We start from the raw sequence: 24,684 nt of genomic DNA, 5'->3' as shown, positions 1-24,684 counted from the left end.
CTGTTTATGAAAACTATCTAGTAACATATTTGATGTCATACACAGCCAACAATACTGCAGTAATATAAAAATAAGATGGGGGTATATGGCAAACAATCTGAAACATTTTATTGTCTCAAGGATTAGTCTTTACAATACATATCAATTTGACCAAAAGACACAAAATGAAATTAAACCAAACAGATAACATTGCAAGGAAAGAATAAAATGTGAAATTGTGATGCTTAATGAGAGTTGAAGTTAGAACATTGCCCCCAACCAGAGCTAGGATCATATTACGATATTCCTAACCTAGAACCAATCATCCATGAGGGCCATGAAACATTTCTGATCCAGTATCTGTGGTTAGGGACATCATCTACCTACTCCAAAAGGGGCTGAGGCTCGGGGCCCTCGAAGGAGGGCCTACTGCAGTGATTTTCAGTCTGAAGGGAGGCAATATTTAACAACGCTAACATGCTCTGCTCAACTTTTGTGAAAATTACTGATCTGTCATGAAAATTAGACCTCTGACTAGCAACAACTGCAAAATAATTAGTCTTCATTTTCATAAACATTTTATACATGTTCATTGTCCAACCTCTTCTTTTTTCAGCAGCTTCTTCAACTTATTGAATTTGTTCTTCCCCATTCTCTTCTTGCTCTGCGTGGGGGATTTCCTCTGTTTATCGCCCTTTTTCTCAAACCTGCTCCCTTCCTTTGACTGTTTGGTCGTTTCCCCTTCTGTTTTGGACTTCTTGAGCTCGCCATCCACTTTCACAGTCCCACCATCCATCTTAGCGATCTTTGTCTTTTTCGGCCCAGTTGGTTTCTCATTCTTTTTCAAGGTGCTTGGGTTTGTTGTTTTCTTGGCGATGCTTTTGGCTGGCTTCCCGTTGGCTGTGGCCTTCTGTGACACAGTTGGCTTGCAAGGGACTGGCTTCTGCTTCTTGGACTTGTTCTTAGACCCTGCTTTAGATGGCCCGTCCTCATCAGAGGAATCAGCTGTAACCTCTACTGCGTCAGATGGCTCGGTTTCCTCTTCTCCGTCTGAAAGTGACAATAACAGGATGTTAGTTTATTATAACACAAGTGATGTTTCCATGACACTGGAAAAAGCATGGTGGTTTATTAGATCCAAGATGACATCTACTTTACCTTTGTCAACTGCTGTGGTTGGGACCGTGTTGGAGAACTTTTTCAGCTTGGCCACAAAGAAACCGTCCATGTTGTGGGAATGAGGATAGAACCGGCGTGAGAGTTTCAGAGAGGGATGGAATCGTCTCTCTTTGAATCTAAATGGAGGAAATATATCTGTTCATATTGCACGAGAAAAAGGTTAGGGGGTACAGGTAATTATCTGGAATGTGAAAAATGTGGTGTTCTTATAACCCCTTTACCTGGTGAAACCTTCTTTGCCAAAGTCCAGTCCAGTCTGGACGAGTTTGACGTTTCTTTTCTTGAGAGCATAGTCCACTACCCACTCGTTCTCCTCCACCTGGTGAGGAAGTAAATTACGTCATTTCAGCTATTCTAGTCCAAATGAATTTTACCAGACATTTTGTACATGCACCAACAACAAAAAGTCTACGATAAAGTGAATTGCAATGATTTATTGTAAGTAAAGCCCCACAATTTAGATTGTGTTTATTTGTCATCAGTGTGACACTGTGTACCCACCATTATAGAGCATGTGCAGTACACCAGATAGCCTCCAGAGGGAGACTCAGCGTTGACCGAGTCGATGGCCGCCAGGATGAGCTCCTTCTGCAGGTGGGCCAACCGCTGGATGTCAGACTCGTCCTGAGAGACAGGACGTAGGATTAGGAAGACATGAACAGGAAGTTGTCATTAAAGGCCAGTGTATACTGTAAATCTAAAGGCCCGTGTAGTGTATAATAGGTTTTTTCTCACTTTACTGGTCTTCACAGCAGGGTCTTTGGAGATTACTCCTGTGCCTGAGCAGGGAGCATCAAGCAGCACTCTGTCAAACCCCCCCATTACCTGCAAATATAGTAACCAACAGGTTAACATACCATCAATGGGTGTAACATACATACTTATATTGTGTCATACAGTACATGTATAAACTGCATGTAGAGCAAGAACCCCTCTCGTTACCTTAGGGAACTGCCTCCCGTCGTAGTTACAGATCATTGAGTTGGTGACTCCCAGACGGTGGATGTTGCCCACCACACTCTTCAGTCTGTCAGCACTGGCATCATTGGCCACAATCACACCTGTGTTCCTCATCAACTGGGCTGTGGGACACACACATATACACAATAAATAAGTTATCCAATACAAAGACAAGTCTTGTCTGTCAAGCCCCCAGATCAGGGGTTCTTCATATTTTTCAGGATCGGGCCCAAATGAGAAATTAAGTGTTTTCCTGAGACCGAAGCACATGAAAACATGCCCCCTTTTGAGGGCCCTAAGCGAGATATGGTTGCCCCCCCCCACCTCGCAGGCAAAAAAATTTAGTTTTAAAGTTAACTTCCTGCAATTCTAAACACTATGCCATGACTTATGCCATTTTAATATGATATCTGAGTGAGTGCCTAACAAAATCAATGGGGGGCCCCTTGGAGGTCAGGGCCCTTGGGCACGGGCAGTATTCGACCATGATTAGATAGCTGGCTAGACTAACTTTCCAATCTAAAAAGTGTTTGCTGACATGGCTAATTAAGTAACTGTCAGTAACTAGGTTTCCAAACAATCGTCAACAGATTTTCTTACAAATATTCCAAAGTCTGGATAAAGAAAGTATGCACATTTTCCCACAAGTGGTGTGTTTTCACTAAACTGACTTCCGTGATGACGTAGTGCACACAAAATGTACTTTCACACTTAAGTTTTCATGTACCTAATAAATATCTAAAGTTTCCATCACCTTTTCAACTCTGCTGATAGTTTTGTCACAAAAACTGTTGCGTTACACAGCAAATGTGCCTAGTCTGGTCTTGGTACGTGCGCTCTCAGATGCAGTCCGGGTAGGCTAGTCTACATTGTTTTTTTTAATGGATGAGAGTGAGAATAGTTGTATTTGTCAAACGGCAGTCATGCATCGATCATCATGTCACCAGAACAAGACCCATGATATTTATTGGAGAGGATCATCAAGTTCACCACCCTGTGAAGTTGATCCTAACTTATTTCATTTGTAGCCTAATAAATTGCATGGTTTCCCAAGTCACGTTTCCACCGAAATTTCTCACATAATTAATTTTAGACAAAAAGATCCCACCATGTCGACCGAACAAATGATATGTCGGCATTTATAGTAATATATATATATATTTATACATTATGACTTTACTCACAAAAACTGTGGATGGAAACGTGGTTATTGACAGACATAGCAAGAGAAAAATGGCTGCTGCACAACCAAATGTCAAAATGTTTTCTTCTATTCTAACTCCCATGTCGCAACACAAGAAAGGCTGCCCTTGATTGTTAGGCTAATTGTAGAGACCAACAGCAGTAAACAGTATTGTGATCATGGTCATTCAACTCTCATTTTTAACATCCTCACCCATATAGGTGGTCTTTCCCCCGGGAGCTGAGCTCATGTCGAGCACAGTCTCCCCCTCCTGGGGAGAGAGAGCCATGACAGGCAGGAAGCTGGAGGCTCCCTGCAGCATGTAGTGACCAGCTAGGTACTCTGGGGTCGCACCTGGGAACAAGAAAACACAGCTAGGGTATACACGCATCAATTCATCAATGTATACTTACTCATAACACACAGAAAGCAGGATAACAGTAGTAAATAGAGAATTAACATTCTAATCTTTCATACAAATATAAAAAGGTTTCACTGTGCTGGTACTGACCTATGGGTACCGAGGAGTCGAAAATGACCAGGCCCACTTTAGACCACTTCCCCAGAGGATCCAGATTCACCCCTCTGTTGATCAGGGCCTGGGACAAACAACATACATGTCACTCATTCAGTCTGGCAGAGGAACAGGCATTACTAATAGCATCCAATTTTCCTTTGGTCTCATCCAAATGGACCTTTAGTCTTAATCCTTTCAGAGAAACACAAATGCCTAGGGGGTAGGGGTGGATTTGGGGCACCTTTATTTGATCCAATTTGAAATAGATTTGTTACCTGAGCCAAGTCCCTCCTCCTTGTCTTCAGTGTATTGGTCCGAATGGTGACAGGTCGCTGAATTTCATTGGCCTCCAGGAAATCAATCAGCTACAAAGCACATAAAACGAGGGAAGCCTTAGTTCAGCATGATGACAAAACCATTACAACAAAACATAACCTTGCATAGTTTCCTGTTCATTTTGTGTTTCTATGACATTTGGGAGAACAAAGCAATGACACATACCTCTGACACTGGGAAGATATCCAGCAGTTTGTCTATGAGGAAATTGTTGTAGCTGTAGTAAGTGGAAAGATCCTTTTTGAGGAGAGAGAGGTACTCTGTTCTCTCTTTCCCCTCCTCTCTCTTGGTTGCAAAGTGAGAGAGAACATCCACGTTGTCCTTTATTCTCTGGTGGATGGTCTGCAGGTCTACAAGCAAAACACCTGCAATCACAGGAGAGAGAAAGAAACTCACTACAGATGGAGTCCACAGGCACTGATAAAGAACATGTAGCAATGTGTAAACTGGCATAACAAAAAGCAGAACTGTCAAATCTAAAAAAGTACAAATCTAAGCTTTAAACTGACCCTCTTTTGCTATCTCCTCTGCTCCAGGTAGTATGAATTTGTCCATATCATCTAAATTAGCCTGTACCGTGTCATCTTCATCCATGTCTTCATCTCCACTCTTCCCCTTATTATCATCATCATCATCATCACTCTCCTGGCCCATTGCTTCCTGCAGCTTCTTCTGCTTCCTGGCAGCTCGCTCGATGGGGAGCAGCTGAACGAGGGATGAAAAGAGGAGGACGGAACAGATGATTCAACAGACAAAGATTCAGCACCTTGCTAAAGAACAGTAAGAACTTTGAAGGACGAACATTGTTTTGCTATTTAGAACATGTCCTGGACACATACATTCAGTGAATAATTTCACATACCTCCTCTCCATCACCGTCTACTTCCCCCTCTCCTTCACTGCTGTCCTCCAATGCACCATAGTCATCAACCAGGTCATCATCATCACCATCTCCCTCAATTAGAATTTTTTTCCCTTTATTGTTCTCCCCTCCCTCTTGTCCCTCGTCCTCTTCCTGCTCCCATTGGCTGTCACTGTCATCCTCATTATCTGATTGGCCGACCTCACGCTTCCTCTTTGCTGGCTTCAGCCATTCACTGTTTTCATCTGTGAATCCTTGAGAACAGGGGAAACATACCAATTAAATCCCCATAGACATTCATGACTATTGTATTGAAAACACAGTGAATGGATGGGGCTGTCTGACTCTGGATCCACATAGACTCTTCCCCCCCAATGCTTACAAATTAACAGTAACTTACCTTTTTTGGCTCCTCCTTCTCAATGCTTTCCTTGGGCTTTTTGGTCACTTGAGCTCGCTTCCCAGCTCTACAAAATATCATCATCATCTTCAGCAAAAGTGTGACACACATTACATAGTGGTTTAAAAAAGGGATTGACAACATAACATACAAAAGATTACAAACTGACCTTTTCCTGGACCTGCTTGACAGTCGTTTTGGTGCAGTATCCTCTGCAAATGACGAGCATAGTTAGTGAGCATCAACCTCTAAAGCTTCATGTCTCATTCCCAGTCATGCATCTTTGCTTTAGTGCCACTGTACTCCCAGCAAGTGAAGGAATACTGAGCATGACTTCAGAAGCTGTATGTTATAATAGCATCCCTCTCACCATCCGTTAAGAACTTGGCCAGCTCAGTCTCTGCTCCTTTCTGCTTCCTGGACTTCCGCCCCGGCCCCTTCTTCACATAAGTGGTGGGATCCAACTTCCTGCCCATGACTGACACCTACACAGGTAGTCTGGAGAGAAGATATAGCTCGTGATCATGTTGGATTTAAACACTAAGGCATAGGATCAGAATGGGATTAAAGTAGTCACTAATAACTATGCACTGTTGGCAGCTCTGAAAGATGGTAGCTAGCTATATTCTCAGTAACATGTTGCTCAGAATCTGTTCCAAGAATGTTGCAAATAACAAAATGGTAAATTACGACAAATCAGCTTAACTTGAAGTGTTTACTGAAAATGCCCCTGAGAACATATCCCCTCCTAACTCTGACCAGCACTGACGTGGAGAAATAAAAAGCTATGTGAAATAGAAAAAAGTTGTCTCTAACATCACGGTGTAACATGTAACGTTAGTTTTTATAATACGTGGAACGTCCTTTTCACATGACAAATAGGCATTCTCGTCATAAGAATGTTAGGTAGCTATCGAGCTAACTAGTTGACAACTGCTAATGTTAGTACACTTTTCCACGCATGCTAACGTTATCCATCAATGGTATCCCCATATTTCAAGTATGATGATGTGCCGGTAATTAGCTAACGACACGTTGACTTCTTTTAAAAACAGACGAGTTGCATTCTAGAGATAACCCAACATTTATCTCATGAGGCTGCTATGAGCGGTAAAGAATGTTAGTTAGTTGGAATTTGATATCACATACGCAGTGCAAGTCCGTCACCATGACTTGTTCATTCACTTGTGTATGGCACAAACAATCACGGCATTTATCTTTACGACAACTCTCCAAAACCCACCTTTGCAATAGTTAAAGTATAATGTATTTATTCGATCCTTGATTCCAGTTAACAGATCAAATTTACGCACATGTGGTTTTTTCCTCCCACACGTTGATTCCCGGAAGAAACAACCATGCGTTTCCGGCGCATGTGATATACGAAGGCAAAATGCTCATTTCGTTTCGTGTAGAGCTACGTGACAATTTTTCAGTTGGATGCGTTGTCCCGATTAATAATATGTTACTGGGACATTGACAATTAGAGAGAATAATCAACATTTTTCGATTATATACACTGAACAAAAATAGAAACGCAACATGTAAAGTGTTGGTCCCATTTTTCATGAGCTGATGGAAAACGGATAGGAAAACGCTGCACACTGCTGCTCATGCTCCCAGGTGATATTTATAACAACGTTTCGACCATTAATTCATCAGGCATCCATATCCCAGGTGGGGGTGGAAGGTCCTACATATATAGGGGTAGTACTCAGTGACATCACTTCCTAAAACAGGTGGTAAAAAATGTACAACATAGGTTCACAATATTAACATTCAATGTATCAAAATATGTGATCAATATTTACTATAATATACATACACACACAATATTAAATTAGGATGAAAAAATATATAATTTGAACATTTTGAAACTGAAATAAAAGATCCCAGAAATGTTCCATATGCACAAAAATAGTATTTATCTCAAATGTTGTGCATAAATTGATTTACATCCCTGTTAGTGAGCATTTCTACTTTGCCACGATAATCCATCCATCTGACAGGTGTGGCATATCAAGAAGCTGATTAAATAGCATGGCCATTACACAGGTGCACCTTGTGCCAGGGACAATAAAAGTCCACTAAAATGTGCAGTTTTGTCACATAACACAATGCCATAGATGACTCAAGTTGAGGGAGCAATTGGCATGCTGACTGCAGGAATGTCAACCTGAGCTGTTGCCAGAGAATTTAATGTTAATTTCTCTATCATAAGCCAGGTCCATAGTGGTTTTAGAGAATCAGAATGTCCAACAGGCCTCACAACCGCAGACCACACGTAACCACGCCAACCCAGGACTTTCACATCTGGCTTCTTCACCTGCGGGATGGTCTGAGACCAGCCACACGGACAGCTGATCAAAGGGGGTTTGCACAAACAAAGAATTTCTGCACAAACTGTCAGAAAACATCTCAGGGAAGCTCTTCTGCATGCTCATAGTCCTGCAGTTCAGCATCGTAACCAACTTCAGTGGGCGAATACTCACCTTCGACGGCCACTGGCATGCTGGAGAAGTGTGCTCTTCATGGATGAATCCCGGTTTCAATTGTACCGGGCAGATGGCAGACAGCATGTGTGGCGTTGTGTGGGCGAGCGGTTAACTGATGTCAACGTTGTGAACAGTGCCCCTTGGTGGTGTGGGGTTATGGTATGGGCAGGCATAAGCTACAGACAGTGAACACAATTGCATTTGATCAATTACAATTTGAATGCAGAGGTACCGTGACGAGATCCTGAGGCCCAATGTCCTGCCATTCATCCGCAGTCATCACATCAAGCTGAAAATGTCCCTGTACTTCCTTGGTCTGCCTGCATACTCACCAAACATGTCACCCATTGAGCATGTTTGGGATGCTCTGGATCGACATGTACAACATGTTCCTGTTCCCACCAACATCCAGCAACTTGGCACAGCCATTGAAGAGGAGTGGGACAACATTCAACAGGCCACAACCAACAGCCTGATCAACTCTACCAGATACTGACTCGTTTTCAGATCCAGGCTCCTACCTTTTTTAAAAGTATCTGTGACCAACCTATGCATATCTGTATTCCCAGTTATATGAAATCCATAGATTAGGGCCTAATGATTTTATTTCAATTGACTGATTTCCTTACATGAACTGTAACTAAAATCTTTTAAACTGTTGCATGTTCCGTGTTCAAGGGAGCGACGATAATGTAGAAAAACGAATGTCTCAAAATGTAAATGATTTTTCAAAGTGTGAATTAACAGTTACAAAGAACAATACCAACCAGGCACCACACGACTTTATTGCGGAGACGTTTCGTTCTCCTTCAATGACACTCACAGACGGTAGTTTTATTATACGCAAATAAGCGCCACCAACCAGTACACGCACCCACCTAAGCTTTGCTTGCAGTGAGGAGCTTGCTCAAACCTACAGTGTATGTTGGTTGCTGGCTTGTTGATTTTCTTGCTTCTGGTGACCCGACCCGCGTTCAATATAATTATCGAACGACCGTTTAAAAAAAAAAATGTTTCGAACGACCGTTTGAAAACTGATATTGTTGTTTTTTGTAAATTGAAATTGATAAAACGTCATCATTTCGTTCGCTAACGTATCCCACTTTCCCAACTCACTGTTTAACCAAATATAGTAACGTTAGCTAGCTATCTTTACTTTATGTGATTTGCTCGACCACAACTTGTAATCAACAATATGCCTAGAAACGCCCGCAAAAAGGAAGATGTCAAACAAGAGAGAAAGGGGAAAGTTAACATAGAATCAAAGGGAACAGTTACAGTAATCAACAGAGGACAAGAGAAAGTTAAACGTAAACCGCCAGTAAAACCACCGGTCAAGTCGCCCGTGAAGCAGCAAACGAAGCCTGTAAAAAACCCAGGTGGTCGGGGTCTTGGGAAAGCAGGGGCTAGACGTTTGGGTCAGCTATTGAAGCGTGCAATCCAAGAGAAGAAGAATGTTACAGGAAACGAAAAAGTGCCTTTGCCAAGTGAGTGATCTAGCTAGCCAATTTCTTTAGCTTGTTCAATATTTGCTTGCGCATCATATTGCAGCAAATTTGTCTTTAAATAAACCTCTGGCCGGTGTGGGCTAGAGGTGGATGCTAACGTTACCTGGGAACCCGGGCCAGGATGGCATCTTGTCAAATCCTAGCTGTTACACGAAGAGATCGGAACATTTTGACGAGGTCACTTGGTTTTGGGTCAAGGTTGCTACACTACCCCCATCCTTCAGAGAGCACATTCTTGTGCTTCACTACAGTTAATTGCGATGCATGCACTCTTGATGACTGCAACCAGGGGATATCTAATTTCTAACACCAATGCAGCAAAGTCAGGGTAGTCACAAATGGGTCTTGAACCCAGGACTGTCAACCCAACACACCTGGTGCGCCAAGACATACAAAGCTCTTGACCAGGTCGCTAGGTGTTGGGTTAAGGTCACTACAATATCTTAATGATTTTCAAAAAGCAATTTTGAAGTATGTGATGTTTGTGTCAAATAAAATATTGAATAACTAATGAGTGTATCCCCATCTTCATCTCAATATGTATCCAGCGACCCCAGTTCGCCTGTTCAAGTACCAGGCAGAGGCTGCATCTGCACCCAAAACCAACGATGCAAGGCGTGTGGCTACCCGGGTCTCCCAGCTCATCCTTCGGGTAGTCTCCCAGTGCAAGCACAGGGGTGGCATCTCCATGGTGGACCTCAAGCATGCCCTGGCTGCTGGTGGCTATGATGTCACCAAGAACAATACCCGTGTGAACTTAGCTGTGAAAGGCCTGGTGAGGAAGGAGACACTGGTGCAGACTACTGGAGTTGGTGCATCTGGGTCATTTAAACTCAACAAGGTAACAGTTTAAGTAATACATTTTTGTCTGTTTTTTTTGTTTTAGCTCTTTGGCAGTTTGATTTTCCACTGGCTCATTTCACCTGAGTAGGAAGCAAATTGCACCATGGTGCATACTTCATTGATAAAAGGTGCTCAAGCTGTCATTGTCAAACCAAAACCAGTTATTTGGGAATTTTGAATTATGCAGATGTTTCTCTCTCATCTCCTGTTCTAAAAACTACAGAAACTGACGTATGAGAAGAGAGTTAAGACAAGAGCCATGAGAGACCTTGCAGCAGCTGAGAGGGCCAAGCAGAAAAAAGGAATTTTGAAGCCAGCAGCAGAGAAAGGAAAGGCCTTGAAACCAACAGGAAAAGGCCAGAAACCAGGAGCAAAAACTACTAAACCAGCAGGAAAAGCTCTGAAACCAGGAGCAAAAACAACTAAACCAGCAGGAAAAACAGCTCAACCAGCAGACAAGAACAAAACAGTTGTTGGAAAAGGTCAAAGGGAAATAGGAGATAGACCAAAACAAGTAGGCAAAAGCCACAAACCAGCAGGACAAGCATCAAAATCACCAGCCAAGGTCCAAAAAACAGGCTACAAAGCCCCTAAACCTGCAGGAAAGTCCTTGAAAGCAGCCAATAAGAAAACTCGGAAAATGGTTGTAACCCGCAATACAAAGCCACGGATATAGTGACCTGGGGTTGCTAAAAGACGTGCTTCCTTGTGGAAATGGACTGAGTATGGACTAAAAGAATAATATGTCCATAGTAGATTTGTCAAATTACCTTAGCCTTACGTATGACTGTAATATTTTGTCAATGTAATAAAAACCAATACAATGTTACTCACAAATTACATGTACACTACCGTTCAAAGGTTTGGGGTCACATAGAAATGTCCTTTAATCAGAACAGTTTTCAGCTGTACTAACATAATTGCAAAAGGGTTTTCTAATGATCAATTAGCCTTTTAAAACAAACTTGGATTAGCTAACACAATGTGCCATTGGAACACGAGTGATGGTTGCTGATAATGGGCCTCTGTACACCCATGTAGATATTCCATAAAATATCTGCCGTTTCCAGCTACAATAGTCTACAGTATATTTCTGATCAATTTGATGTTATTTTATTTAATGGAAAAAACATTTGCTTTTCTTTCAAAAACAAGGACATTTAAGTGACCCCAAAGTTTTGAACAGTAGTGTATATTGAGTGATTATTTGACCAGTATTACATGAAAACATGATTTTTGTCCCATCCTGTGTTAAATTGTTTTGTTCCCTACAGTCTCTTTGACAAGGAACAACAGAAACCAGAGGACAAACTATACAGATTATTTCCACTGTATAACCATGGGAACAATGATGCACTGGATACATGTACAAAAAAAAAAAAAAAAAAAAGTAGGAAGACCATATTTGGTGCTAAGTCCTTACAGATGGTGTATTCAAAACAGTATTAATTTCATATTGAAACTACCTTAATTAAGACATGTCAAATACCATATTTTACACACAATACATACACCAATAGTATCGTACAAATCCACAGGAGGCAATTGGTGAAATGGACCATTTCTGTACAATGTTCCTTGGCTGAACATGACTGTCCAATCCATTTCTAGTCCCTGTAAGACAATGTTCATGTTGACAACATTTTTAGCTGGAGCAGCAGTGAGCTGTCAACTTCATCACAACACGCCCCAGACCTCCTCAAAGGCAGAGCACATCTTGGCACAGGTGAGGGCAGCAGAGAGAGGGTAGTTACTGATGGAAACAGTCTTCTCTGTGTAGTCCACATTCACCTAAGACAGGAGAGGACAAGCAGAGCTCAAACCAATTCATAATCAATGAAATGTATTTATAAAGCCATTCTTACATCAGCTGATGTCACAAAGTTCTGTATAGAAACCCAGCCTAAAATCCCAAAACAGCAAGCAATGCAGGTGTAGAAGCACGGTGGCTAGGAAAAACTCCCTAGAAAGGCCAAAACCTAGGAAGAAACCTAGAGAGGAACCAGGCTATGTGGGGTGGCCAGTCCTCTTCTGGCTGTGCCGGGTGGAGATTATAACAGAACATGGCCAAAATGTTCATAGATGACCAGCAGGGTCAAATAATAATAATCTCAGTGGTTGTCGAGGGTGCAGCAAGTCAGCACCTCAGGAGTAAATGTCAGTTGGCTTTTCATAGCCGATCATTCAGAGTATCTCTACCAGAGAGTTGAAAACATAGCCGCAGGCAGAACAGTTCAAACTGGAGCAGCAGCACATAATAATTTACCAAATTCCAGCTCCTTTTTTAATTGGTAGAGAATAAAATCAACCAACATCTACATTTCTAACACACACTACCTACATCAACAGTACCTAAATCAGCTTCTGCCCCAGAGAAGTAGGATGAAGATGCCCCATAACACTGATCTAAGGTCTGTAATGAGGGAGGCTAAGTGAAGCTGATCCTGGATCGGTGCACACGGGCCATTACCCTAGAGCCTTAAGCTAAACTCACCGCTCCGTGTGCAAATGCTCCGACCACCACAGTGGCGGGCCCATCCTCGGGTACTACGGTGCGGGCGCCCACTGCCTCCCCAGAGGAGAAGGAGGTACTAATACGGGGGCAGCCAGGGGGCAGGTGGTCTGACACAGGGTTCTTGATGAGCTTCAGCAGGCGCTGGGGGCCGTCAGCCGCCCTCACACTCAGCTTGTGCAGGAGCTGGACTAGGAGGAGACAAATACAAGTGGGATGAAATGAGAGAGGGAGAAATACAGTACAATAGAGGGGTAGGAGAGGAGGATGGTAGGAGAGAAGGTATTTAGAGAATTTCAGCAGAACCTAGCAGGCTTACCCATGAGGCCACAGAAGCGGTTGAAAGTTCGGGGGATGCGTGTCTGTGGGTTGATCTCAATCAGGGCATTCCTCTCTGTGTGGATGTAAACCTGCAGGAGACCTGCCCTGTTCAATGGACTGTCCATCAGCATCAACAAACACTGGGGGGGAACAATTACAGGATATGGCTGGGTTAGAGGAGCGAAGAAGAAAGATGACTGGTATTTCCTGGGTCAAAGTGAAAATGACAGCTTACCTGATGTGTAATGTCAGGTCGAATCTTCCCTGGGTCCCGTCCACTTTTGATGATCATGCCCTTGTGTTGGTCACAGTTCAGCAGTTCAAATGTCTTGCCAACCTGAGGGGAAAGAGTAGAACATGATTAACATCCTTCTTTGATTATGGTGCAACTTCCATGCCCACTATTTAGAACAGGGTTTTCCAAACTTGGTCCTGGGGGCACGTTTAGGTTTTTGCCCTAGCACTACACAGCTGATTCAAATAATTGAAGCTTGATGATGAGTTGGTTATTTGAATCAGCTGTGTAGTGCTAGGACAAAAACCAAAACGTGTACACAGGGGGGGCCCAGGACCGAGTTTGGGAAACCCTGCTTTAGGACATGCATCAGTGGGCCTGCAGGCAGGTGCTAACTAATAACAAATAGTTTCATTCAGTCACAAAACACAGTTATCGTGCAGAATGCAATATTCATATCACAAATCTACCAGGCAAGTCTGGTTGAACAGGAAGCTATCTAAATTGTTTATATCCAATAACGCAGGAAGTAAGAGACGCAGCTAACATTAGCTTTAACGTTAGTTTCCCAACACAGCAGTTGGGTGGCGGAAGTGAATAGCAAAATACTCGTCTTTACCTTCACTGTTTCCAGCGTTGCCCCCTCTAAAATAACTACTAGTCGCCTTTCCACCATGCGATCGTGCAGGCTACGCATATGTTTGGCTGGTTTGGGTTCATATTCGTCTAAATGCTCAAGACCACGCTTGTCACAACTGTGGGCTTCCATGTTGCTTCGGGATGGTAGTCGCCGGAATAACGCGTCATACTGATGGAGTTTTGCCAAGGTTCTACCCCTCATTTGAATAATCAGGCAGCAGGCGGCCGTCTATGGCGGCAGATTGACGAAGACTGCATTTTCTGAGCTAAACTGACAAAGACGTACCTCTAACAACAGATAAAAGCTCACATAATTCTGCCGAAAATCAATGACAGTTTATCTCAACCAGTGGCATATGGGCTTTTTAGGTGAGCGCTGATGCCGCCCTGTGATAAGCAGTGCCCACTTTGTTAAAAGGTAGGGACGCAAAAATATTTATCATGTCCAGTCCCGGCCGCCTCTCCAGGGTGCTGTTGGAGAGACGTATCGCTGCAGAGCTCCACCAACATTCAGTCAAAACACGAATCTAACGTAAATCATGTAGCAGATATAGCATATGGTAGAAAGAGTATGTGGCCTTTTCTGTAGCTTTCAGGCCGGAGATAAAATGTATGACAATGTAATTAGAAGGAAACGTTTTACATTAGGTTACTCTGATCAAATAGCCTACACTAAATAGCGCCCAATCACTAGTCCTACCCGCTTACCTGTCCACAGTTTTGACCTAGCTATTAGAAACATGTTGTATAACAATCACATATTACATGTATACGTTATTACTGCATAAGAAATACAACTCCCTTCACATTAAAAAATAAACTTTATTTTGTAGAATTATCAGCCCTATTATATCTATGACCGCACCTCTGATTCAGAGGGATTGGGTTAAATGCGCAAGACACATTTCAGTTGAACGCATTCAGTTGTAAAACTGACTAGATATCCCCCTTTCCTATTCATTTACATCCACACACTTCATGCACACGTTTTCAACACTGTTTGTGTCTTTGGCACCATCTAAACTGGCAGACACACTCTCCCCTACATTTAACAAAGGTAAGCAGACCAGAACCTCCAAACATAACTAATAGTATCCTTATGGATAAACAAGGTGCTTGTTACATACTGCAGTTTTAAATAAAACACAGACAATGTGCATAGTTTTATCTCAGAACCCAGAACCAAATCTCCCATGCACAGGATGTCACAAGAGACTGGATGGATGTGCCTAATGAATAATCAACTATCCTGTCAGTTGCATTTGGATTTAGTGTTCTGTTCTATTGCCTTCTTAAAGATCTGACCCTTTAAAAAAAAATGTTTGCCTAAAATGACATACCCAAATCTAACTGCCTGTAGCTCAGGACCTGAAGCAAGGATATGCATATTCTTCATACCATTTGAAAGGAAACACTTCGAAGTTGAAATGTTCAATTAATGTAGGAGAATATAACACATTAGATCTGGTAAAAGATAATACAAAGAAAAAAACATGCATTTTTTTTGTACCATCTTTGAAATGCTAGAGAAAGGCCATAATGTATTATTCCAGCCCAGATGCAATTTTGATTTTGGCCACTAGATGGCAGCAGTGTATGTGCAAAGTGTTAGACTGATCCAATGAACCAATGTATATCTGTTCAAAATGTTGTTTCAAGACTGTCCAAATGTGCCTAATTGTTTTATTAATACATTTTCAAGTTCATAATTGTGCACTCTTCTCAAACAATAGTAAGGTATTATTTCACTGTAATAGCTACTGTAAATTGGACAGGACAGTTAGATTAACAAGAATTTAAGCCTTCTGCCCATATCAGATATGTTTATGTCCTGAGATTATTATTATTTTGTTACTTACAACCTCATGCTAATCATATTAGCCTACATTAGCTCAACCGTCCCGCGGGGGGCACACTGATCTGTTTAAATCACAGTCTTGTGTGTTCATCAATGGCTCTGCATTTTTTGTTTGGTAGGAGATGTTACTGTAGATCTGTAGGTCAGCATGTCCCTAAGAGGTGCTGCTGGGGTTTGTTGGGGCAGGAGAGGGTCGTAGGGCAGAGGTTAGAGTACCCACAGATGACAGTAACCAGAAAGGAAGGTTCAAAGGGCATGAACTCGTGGTACGGGTCAGAGTCACAGTTGATCTGAAAGAAGATAAAATCAATACAATTATAGGAAGGAAAACATCCATTCGTAGGACCTTCATATCCATGGTAAAGTGAACCTTTTAGACATCTGCAATTATTGTTCTGTTACTGTTGTTATCCTTACCTGAGTGAATGAAGTAAGGAACAGATGAGTGTGAGAGAGGCCTGAGAGAGAGGAGTCGCCAGGATACTTCTTCAAACTCTGATTGTAAGCCTAAGACACAGAGAGTAAAGGATAAAGAGGGAGAAATACGTAGATAAAGCTTTGACAAACATAGTATGCCTCTGATACCAACCAAAACATAGTATGCCTCTGATACCAACCAAAACATAGTATGCCTCTGATACCAACCAAAACATAGTATGCCTCTGATACCAACCAAAACATAGTATGTCTCTGATATCAACCAAAACATAGTATGTCTCTGATACCAACCAAAACATAGTATGTCTCTGATATCAACCAAAACATAGTATGTCTCTGATATCAACCAAAACACAGTATGCCTCTGATATCAACCAAAACATAGTATGCCTCTGATATCAACCACAACATAGTATGCCTCTGATACCAACCAAAACATAGTATGCCTCTGATACCAACCAAAACATAGTATGCCTCTGAAATAGCCTAGATACCCTAGAATAGATTTGGAATCCCAAAAACTGACCTGTAGTGCGATCTGCAGAGCAGAGTACTGCACCCACATCTCCTGCTGCTGTGCTGGTGACAGCGAGAACGCCCCCTCTCTCCCTGGTCCCTCTGTCATACTCAGGTACTGGTACCGCACACACTCTGCTATGGACCTGGGAGACACACTCTGAGAATGGACTAAAGCACAGGGTGAACAGTCAGGGCACACACATGGATCATGTATAAACCTACACACACATGGATCATGTATAAACCTACACACACATGGATCATGTATAAACCTACACACAAATGCATACACCCAAATAAACATGTGCAAAATGCAAACTCTGCACATAATTTCATTAACTGCATTACAATCATAGAGTAATTCATTGAGACTATTTGCCTTACTGTTGGGTAGAAGGAGATGGAGAATATCTTTGGCCATCAAAGATCCCAAAACCCCAAAGTTGATGGCCCTGACACAAAAACATGCAAATACTCAACAAAACACGCCTTTGAGGGATTTGATTATTTATCTCAATAAGACTACTTGGTTATTCATAGTTTTTTATGTGATAGTAAAAATATGAGTTTGGGTCACCTGGGATAGGTAGGGTGGAAGAGAGGCTGGACAAACATCCCTATGGGAAAGACTAGCTCATTGCCAGAGATAAATGGAGTGAGGGACCAACTGGAGGAGAAGATGGAGAGAATCCTCAATTCTCATATTCACATATTAATAACACATATCTACCCAAACCAAATCACATAGACTTTTCATGAAAACTGGGCTCTCACATATCATCTCCTTCAGCCTGGGAAAAGAGTTTGCTTGGTCTCTGGCGCTGGAGGGAGAGAGACTGGATGTAGTTGGAGAAATACATGTGTTCGTCAATTGTCACCTATTAATTAAATAAATGGGGGAAAATTAACTACCAGTATGTATAGTATAGTACAATGTATTATCATCACTGGTAATATGATTCATTAGTGATATTGATTAAGAAATCCTATATCTTATTGGCAATGTAGACTAGTTCCACTACAATAAAATACTATACCTTTGAATACAGTTGGTTGAGTTCAGCTTCACTGAAAATGTTGTTTTTAGTTGAAAGTCTTGGAGTTAGAGACTGTATCTGGGAAAACACAGATTGTACATTTCAAGTGGACAATGAATACACAGTTGTTTTTAAATAAGGGTTCCAGTAAATTACATCCACTGTTGACTTTTTACCTTATTCAAAACCGACATGCGAGACTCCTCATCTCTCCACCTGAGATCAGGTAGTTTGGACTTGATGGAGGAATAGACATTCTGAATCAGCTCCTCTGCCTAGAGGAAACAGATAATACAATTTCAACACACTTATAATGTAATATCACATTTATGAAGTAGTTATCTTGTATTTTGTTGCTAAAAATAATATTTCTTGAAGATTTTCACATTTGAAAATCATAAATACTGTAGTTCACATAAATACAATTCATCAATACATTTGAGTTCATAATTACATAACATGATTTACAAATGTAATAGCCTATGGGAGTTTTTGGAGTCCATCTTATTTATTTTAGTTATGTTTTGATTTTGTTTTCATATAAATTGTGTTCGATCAAAATATTTTTTTATAGTCATAATGCATCTTGTCTTCCAAATTTTACTGTTCACCTTAATTATTTAGTAATGTCATAAATGTGAGTATCGAAGACACCCTGAAAGACTTATACATACATCAAAAAATATACTTCTCATCAGAACTCATATTTCTTTAGTTCTGTAGCAGTTCAGAGGGGTTGGATTAAATGCGGAAGACACATTTCAGTTGAATACATTCAGTTGAACTGACTAGGTATCCCCCTTTCACTAAAATGTGTTCTAAACTCTTCCTCATGACAATTAGGCCTAGGACACAATTAACTTTTTCTATTTATATTTTGTTGCTGCTATTCTTCATCACACATTTCACACACTACATCCTCTTCTGTCTTTGCTTTCTCTATGCACACACACACACACACAGACACAAAAACACACACACAGAGACACACAGACACAAATCACACACACACACACAGTGCCTCTCACCTCTGTGTATGCGGTGTTCTCTCTCAGTATGTGTTTTAGTACCGTGTCAAACCCTTTCTCAGTCTGCAGAACACACTGCCTCCAGCGAGGGACATCCTGAGAGAGGCAAGTAGCAATGAACTACAAGTCCCAGACAATATAATCACTCCAAGCCAGTGTTATTCAACTACAAGAGCAAGCTGGGAAATGTAGTCCATATTCAGTTACCTCCTCTGTAGTCCCCAGAGCTAAGGAGAAATTCCTCTCTGTCTGAGTGAACCTGGAGTCCAGCGCAGGTATGACAGTGTGGAGGAGACTGAGGAACATGAAGGTGTGAAGAGGGCCACTAAACAGAAAGATGGACAGGCACCAAACAAACGTGTACTGATTACTATACACCATGCTGTAAGTAACAGAGGTAGCTTGTGTGATGAGAAACCTTGTTATATTGGTTACTGTCTTTTGCATGATATTTTTGATGGATATAAAGTACCTGCCACTCAATTCATGCTTGTTCAGCCATTTGCCGATGATGCGGGACATGTGGACTATGTAAGGGAGGTTGTGCAGGAGGACGTGATCCGATTGGCTAACAGGGTGGGGATGGAAGGTGGTCTGTAGACAGCCCAGCCAATCAATGGCAGGGGCCAGGGTCTGTTCACAAAATAAGAAAGATGCATTCTGTATAGGGAAATACAGGTACACATATACAATAGCTCTATGAGTTAGTGAAGCTTAGGGTAAAGGGAGAGAGAACTAGACACACACACACTCACACATAAGTACATACACACACCCGCACCTGTAGCTCTTTGATGGTGATGCGCTGGTACAGCAGCCCCTGTTGCAGGCGATGCGGCAGAGGAGAGGCAGCTACAGCCAGTTCAGAGGACAGAGAGATGAACAGGCCTATATGGAGAATGGTGCTGCTGGAGGGAGAGCCCAACAGGGCCAGCAACCTCTGATACGAGGCCAGGAACAGACGCAGGATCTGGGGGGAAAAGAGAGAAATATAGAGCGGGAGCAGAGGGGATGAGAGACATAATGCCAAATGTTGACATCAGCAGATAGATGATATACTATAGAACCAATATAGATGGTTCTATAGTTAGTGTACCTGGGTGTTAGCTTTGGACTTCTGAGTCTTGCTGCTCCATTCAGTAGGTATCTGAAAATCCGGCTGATCAATCTATAGAAAAAAAGTATATGCTATAAATGTATAGTGGATGGGGAAGTTACCCTTTATGTAAAGCTCCAGTGAAAAGTGCTGTATGAATATAATCCATTACTGTATATACTGTACCCATTAGGTATTTCACTGCCCCAGAACCCCAGTCTAACTGACCTGTATGTATCGCTTGTCTCCTTGAGTGTCATTAGGATCCTTGCCCACATAAACACTAAAGAATGGGAAGGTGCCATAGTCTCTCATCAGTAGAGACAGAGTGGAGTTGAAATCTGTCTGGTTCCACCGGCCTGATACAGCCCAGCCACCCAGCTTAAGGGGGGGGGAGAGAGAGAGAGGGAAATAGTTTTTACCATAAGAGTAGAGAAGGTGTAATCAGTCACCATACCCCACCAATCTATTCCAGGGATCTGACCTTGTGGACTAGCCTGAGGAAAGGTTCTGGCCCGGCGGACTCTGTGGGGCCAGTGTCCATACAGGAACGGTAGAACATACAGGCCTTCTTCCTAGCTGAGTTACCCGGGCTGGAGTGGTCCCCAGCTTCTGACAGAGGAACATTATATCAAAGTTTCATTGTGAGGATAAAAGGTCCTGTTATGGAAACGGTTTCAGCAGTTCTATTTAAATGGTTGTCCCAAAGAACAGGTACAAAATCTACAGAGGATAAACACATTTTTAGATTCTCACCCAAAATCTCCCTCATTGTCAACAGTAGTGCAGTCTGTCTGTCTGGCATTCTGTCTGCTGGAGCCTTTTCTATTATGTCCGTGCCTGTCTCTCTCTCCTTCCTCCCTCTTTCTCTCTCTTTCTCTGCCTGTGCTGCCCTGCCCTTGTGGCCCTGTGCGTGTAGGGGGATGCCCTTGCCCCTCTGTCTCCCCCTGTTGGACAGAGACGCCCCTTCAGACCCACAGGGAAACAGGAAGTAGTCACAGGGCTGAGAGAAGGGGTCGACTGAGATGGAAAGACGGGCGGTAGCCCTCTGACAAGCCGGGGAGGTACATGGAGGAGAGGCTGGCGGTGTGCTCTCTGGTGGGAGGTGCTGCTGGGAGTAGTAGGCCAGGCCCACTATGGAGGCACAGAAGGAGGATGCCAGGAGGAAGAGAAGGAGTACGCAGTGACGTGTCCACACCCAGGGCTTCACCTCCTCTTCAGACGGGGGCTGGGGCTCAGGGAGGGTATCAGGCTGGGGTAGGAGCTGGGGCCCAGGAAGGCTATCCGGCTGAGGCTGGGGCAGGGGCTGGGGAAGGGTATCAGGCAGGGGTAGTGGCTGGGGCTCAGGGAGGGTATCAGGCTGGGGTAGGAGCTGGGGCCCAGGGAGGCTATCCGGCTGAGGCTGGGGCTGGGGCTGGGGCTCAGGAAGGCTATCCGGCTGAGGCTGGGGCAGGGGCCAAGGCTGGGAGCTGGGGCCCAGGAAGGCTATCCGGCTGAGGCTGGGGCAGGGGCCAAGGCTGGGGAAGGGTATCAGGCTGGGGTAGGAGCTGGGGCCCAGGAAGGCTATCCGGCTGAGGCTGGGGAAGGGGCCAAGGCTGGGGAAGGGTATCAGGCTGGGGTAGGAGCTGGGGCCCAGGAAGGCTATCCGGCTGAGGCTGGGGCAGGGGCCAAGGCTCAGGCTGGGGTAGGAGCTGGGGCCCAGGAAGGCATCCGGCTGAGGCTGGGGCAGGGGCCAAGGCTGGGAAGGGTATCAGGCTGGGGTAGGAGCTGGGGCCCAGGAAGGCTATCCGGCTGAGGCTGGGGCAGGGGCCAAGGCTGGGGAAGGGTATCAGGCTGGGGTAGGAGCTGGGGCCCAGGAAGGCTTTCCGGCTGAGGCTGGGGCAGGGGCTGGGGAAGGGTATCAGGCTGGGGTAGGAGCTGGGGCCCAGGAAGGCTTTCCGGCTGAGGCTGGGGCAGGGGCTGGGGAAGGGTATCAGGCTGGGGTAGTGGCTGGGGCTCAGAGAGAGGATGTAGTTGGTACTGGAGCTGAGGCTCAGAAAGGGTATTAGATGGGGGCTGCAGCTCACAGTCAATCTAAACAAAATTGAATGATAGTCAGTTTCATATCAGGATTATCATGATACACATTTCTGCTTCATTTAAGACTAATTTGACACGACAGGCTTATAACCTGTCTTGTCCTCTCTATACATTTAATTAATACCGCATTAAAAACAGGAATACAACTTGAAATGTACAGTATGAGGCGCAGGAAAATTGAGAGCTTGCTCCAACACCCCCTCCCACCAAAACAACTGATGCAATAAGTAGAAAGTGTTGAGCCTGTGGCAGGCCAACATTGATTTGAGATCACCTAGGATCAGCATAAACTTCATAATAACATTTCATTAAATAATTAAAAGTCCTTCTACAGGTTTTACCTGAGGCTCTGCTGGGGTTTCTGCCATACTCTGTTGTGTCTTGTTCTGTCTGTCTGGGTTTAGCTTGTTGCAGCCACTGACGTTTCTCATTTCTCCCTCACACATAACCTCCAGACCTCTATCTCTCCCTCCATCAGCCAGCTGTCATCTCAGCTCTCTATCTTCTTTCATCACTCACTGCTCTCCTCCTCCTCTGACGTTTTGATAAACAGAGTTGACCTGGCAGCCTACCTCTCTCTCTGCTACATTATCAGGTGGCACTGTGGATCCATTTAGACTGTGACATGCACATGGGTGTGTTTGATGTGTAGGAGGAATCCTTTCAACCCTAAAATGACTTTGAGTTTTAACTCAAATGTAATGAGAACATAATGTCCCTAAGCAACAGGTTGGTACAGAGCCAATAAAATCCACCCAACTTTGAAACACAGAAAAAGTCAAAACGTTAAGAGGACACATTGTTACCCTGCATCGAGAGGACAAACATTTTCTCAAATGCAAAAACAGTGCACACACAGCCGTCTACCCGCGTCACTATCAGTGCAGCAGAGGGTCTGGTATGAATTGATAGAGAGAGCGAGGGTGTTCTAGAGGTCATCTGGCAATGGAACACGTCACTGATAGCATAGTGGAGGACACGTCACAAGGCCGCTGGGCCAGACGGATTACCAGGACGTGTACTGCGAGCGTGCACTGACCAACTGGCAAGTGTCTTCACTGACATTTTCAACCTCTCCCTGTCAGTCTATAATACCAACATGTATCTGTGCCAAAGAACACTAAGGTAACCTGCCTAAATGACTACTGACCCTGAGCACTCACGTCTGTAGTCATGAAATGCTTTGAAAGGCTGGTAATGGCTCACACCAACACTGCTATCCCAGAAACCCTAGACCCACTCCAAATTGCATACCGCACCAACAGATCCACAGGTGATGCAATCTCTATTACACTCCACACTGCCCTTTCCCACATGGACAAAAGGAACACCTACGTGAGAATGCTATTCATTGACTACAGCTCAGTGTTCAACACCATAGTGCCCTCAACGCTCATCACTAAGCTAAGGACCCTGGGACTAAACACCTCACTCTGCAACTGGATCATAGACTTCCTGACAGGCCACCCCCAGGTGGTAAGGGTAGGTAACACCACATCCACCATGCTGATCCTCAACATGGGGGCCCCTTAGGGGTGCATGCTCAGTCCCCTCCTGTACTCCCTGTTCACTCATGACTGCATGGCCAGGCACAACTCCAACACCATCATTAAGTTTGCTGATGACACAACAGTGGCAGGCCTGATCACTGACAACGATGAGACAGCCTATAGGGAGGTCAGAGACCTGACCATGTGGTGCAAGGACAACAACCTCTCCCTCAATGTGATCAAGACAAAGGAGATGATTGTGGACTACAGGAAATAGAGGATCGAGCTCGCCCCCATTCTCATCGATGGGGCTGTAGTGGAGCAGGTTGAGAGCTTCAAGTTCCTTGGCGTCCACATCAACAAACTAACATGGTCCAAGCACACCAAGACAGTCGTAAAGAGGGCACGACATAACATATTCCCCCTAAGGAGACTGAAAAGATTTGGCATGTGTCCTCAGATCCTCAAAAGATTTTACAGCTGCACCATTGAGAGCATCACTGCCTGGTATGGCAACTGCTCGGCCTCTGACCGCAAGGCACTACTGAGGGTAATGCATACGGCCCAGTACATCACCGGGGCCAAGCTTCCTGCTATCCAGGACCTCTATACCAGGCGGTGTCAGATGAAGGCCCCATAGTCATATACTGTTCTTTCTGCTACCACACAGTAAGTGGTACTGGAGCACCAAATCTAGGTCCAAGAAGCTTCTAAACATCCTCTACTTTGCACCCCCCACGCTGCTACTACTGTTATTATCTATGCATAGCCACTTTAACAACCCTACCTGCATGTACATAATTATCTCAATTACCTCGACACCGGTACCCCCTGCTATTATATAGCCCTGCTATTATATAGCCCTGCTATTATATAGTATTATATAGCCCTGCTATTATATAGCCCTGCTATTATATAGCCCTGCTATTATATAGCCCTGCTATTATATAGCTATTATATAGCCCTGCTATTGTTATTCACTGCTGCTTTTAATTCTTTTTTCTGACTTTCTTCTTTATTTTTTCTTAAAACTGCATCGTTAAGGGTTAAGGGCTTCTAAGTAAGCATTTCAGTGTAAGATCTACAACTGTTGTATTTGGCGCATGTGACTAATAACATTTGATTTGATAGAAATACTATATTTGATGTGAGAGAATGAGGACAATACTG

General features: G+C 43.5%; 5 protein-coding genes across 7 annotated transcripts; 1 reads left to right on the top strand and 4 right to left on the bottom strand.

The window, feature by feature from the left end:
• Positions 1-84: 84 nt before the first annotated feature.
• On the bottom strand, positions 85-6,923 carry nop2 (NOP2 nucleolar protein homolog (yeast)). 2 transcript variants are annotated; one of them, XM_042308532.1, is made up of 16 exons: positions 6,660-6,923; positions 5,787-5,914; positions 5,586-5,628; positions 5,419-5,483; positions 5,017-5,273; positions 4,664-4,859; positions 4,320-4,519; positions 4,094-4,183; positions 3,813-3,900; positions 3,515-3,655; positions 2,101-2,240; positions 1,894-1,983; positions 1,660-1,782; positions 1,380-1,477; positions 1,138-1,274; positions 85-1,029 (listed from the first exon to the last, which is right to left on the bottom strand). In XM_042308532.1, the coding sequence occupies exons 2-16, from the start codon at positions 5,890-5,892 to the stop codon at positions 569-571; spliced, it is 2,235 nt and encodes a 744-aa protein (XP_042164466.1). In that variant the 5' UTR covers positions 5,893-5,914; positions 6,660-6,923; the 3' UTR covers positions 85-568. The 2 variants fall into 2 exon arrangements, with proteins under 2 accessions (XP_042164466.1, XP_042164473.1); XM_042308539.1 differs by lacking the exon at positions 6,660-6,923 and adding an exon at positions 6,566-6,587.
• Positions 6,924-8,498: 1,575 nt separating this feature from the next.
• LOC112225912 (histone H1-like) lies at positions 8,499-11,091 on the top strand. 2 transcript variants are annotated; one of them, XM_024390047.2, is made up of 3 exons: positions 8,507-9,398; positions 9,968-10,260; positions 10,486-11,091. In XM_024390047.2, exons 1-3 carry the CDS (start codon positions 9,107-9,109, stop codon positions 10,936-10,938), a joined length of 1,038 nt encoding a protein of 345 aa, XP_024245815.1. In that variant the 5' UTR covers positions 8,507-9,106; the 3' UTR covers positions 10,939-11,091. The 2 variants fall into 2 exon arrangements, with proteins under 2 accessions (XP_042164484.1, XP_024245815.1); XM_042308550.1 differs by lacking the exon at positions 10,486-11,091 and having other exon boundaries at positions 8,499-9,398; positions 9,968-10,327.
• A 471-nt stretch (positions 11,092-11,562) lies between these two features.
• On the bottom strand, positions 11,563-14,639 carry emg1 (EMG1 N1-specific pseudouridine methyltransferase). The gene is made up of 5 exons (XM_024390122.2): positions 13,950-14,639; positions 13,331-13,432; positions 13,094-13,235; positions 12,757-12,965; positions 11,563-12,053 (listed from the first exon to the last, which is right to left on the bottom strand). The coding sequence occupies exons 1-5, from the start codon at positions 14,169-14,171 to the stop codon at positions 11,940-11,942; spliced, it is 789 nt and encodes a 262-aa protein (XP_024245890.1). The 5' UTR covers positions 14,172-14,639; the 3' UTR covers positions 11,563-11,939.
• A 1,226-nt stretch (positions 14,640-15,865) lies between these two features.
• kel (Kell metallo-endopeptidase (Kell blood group)) lies at positions 15,866-21,618 on the bottom strand. Its single transcript, XM_042308520.1, has 16 exons — positions 20,702-21,618; positions 20,430-20,557; positions 20,174-20,326; positions 19,946-20,017; positions 19,631-19,819; positions 19,322-19,482; positions 19,057-19,174; positions 18,850-18,945; positions 17,998-18,096; positions 17,822-17,899; positions 17,559-17,605; positions 17,362-17,451; positions 17,169-17,236; positions 16,792-16,952; positions 16,245-16,334; positions 15,866-16,117 (listed from the first exon to the last, which is right to left on the bottom strand). The coding sequence occupies exons 1-16, from the start codon at positions 20,748-20,750 to the stop codon at positions 15,971-15,973; spliced, it is 1,746 nt and encodes a 581-aa protein (XP_042164454.1). The 5' UTR covers positions 20,751-21,618; the 3' UTR covers positions 15,866-15,970.
• Position 21,619: 1 nt separating this feature from the next.
• LOC112244026 (protein TsetseEP) lies at positions 21,620-22,702 on the bottom strand. Its single transcript, XM_042306468.1, has 2 exons — positions 22,366-22,702; positions 21,620-22,018 (listed from the first exon to the last, which is right to left on the bottom strand). Exons 1-2 carry the CDS (start codon positions 22,468-22,470, stop codon positions 21,620-21,622), a joined length of 504 nt encoding a protein of 167 aa, XP_042162402.1. The 5' UTR covers positions 22,471-22,702.
• Positions 22,703-24,684: the final 1,982 nt, after the last annotated feature.

The sequence above is a fragment of the Oncorhynchus tshawytscha genome, linkage group LG03 (genome assembly GCF_018296145.1).
Source record: "Oncorhynchus tshawytscha isolate Ot180627B linkage group LG03, Otsh_v2.0, whole genome shotgun sequence".
Lineage (NCBI taxonomy): Eukaryota > Metazoa > Chordata > Actinopteri > Salmoniformes > Salmonidae > Oncorhynchus > Oncorhynchus tshawytscha.
The sequence above is the reverse complement of the archived record's forward strand: the minus strand, read 5'-3'. Positions and strand labels throughout refer to the sequence as shown.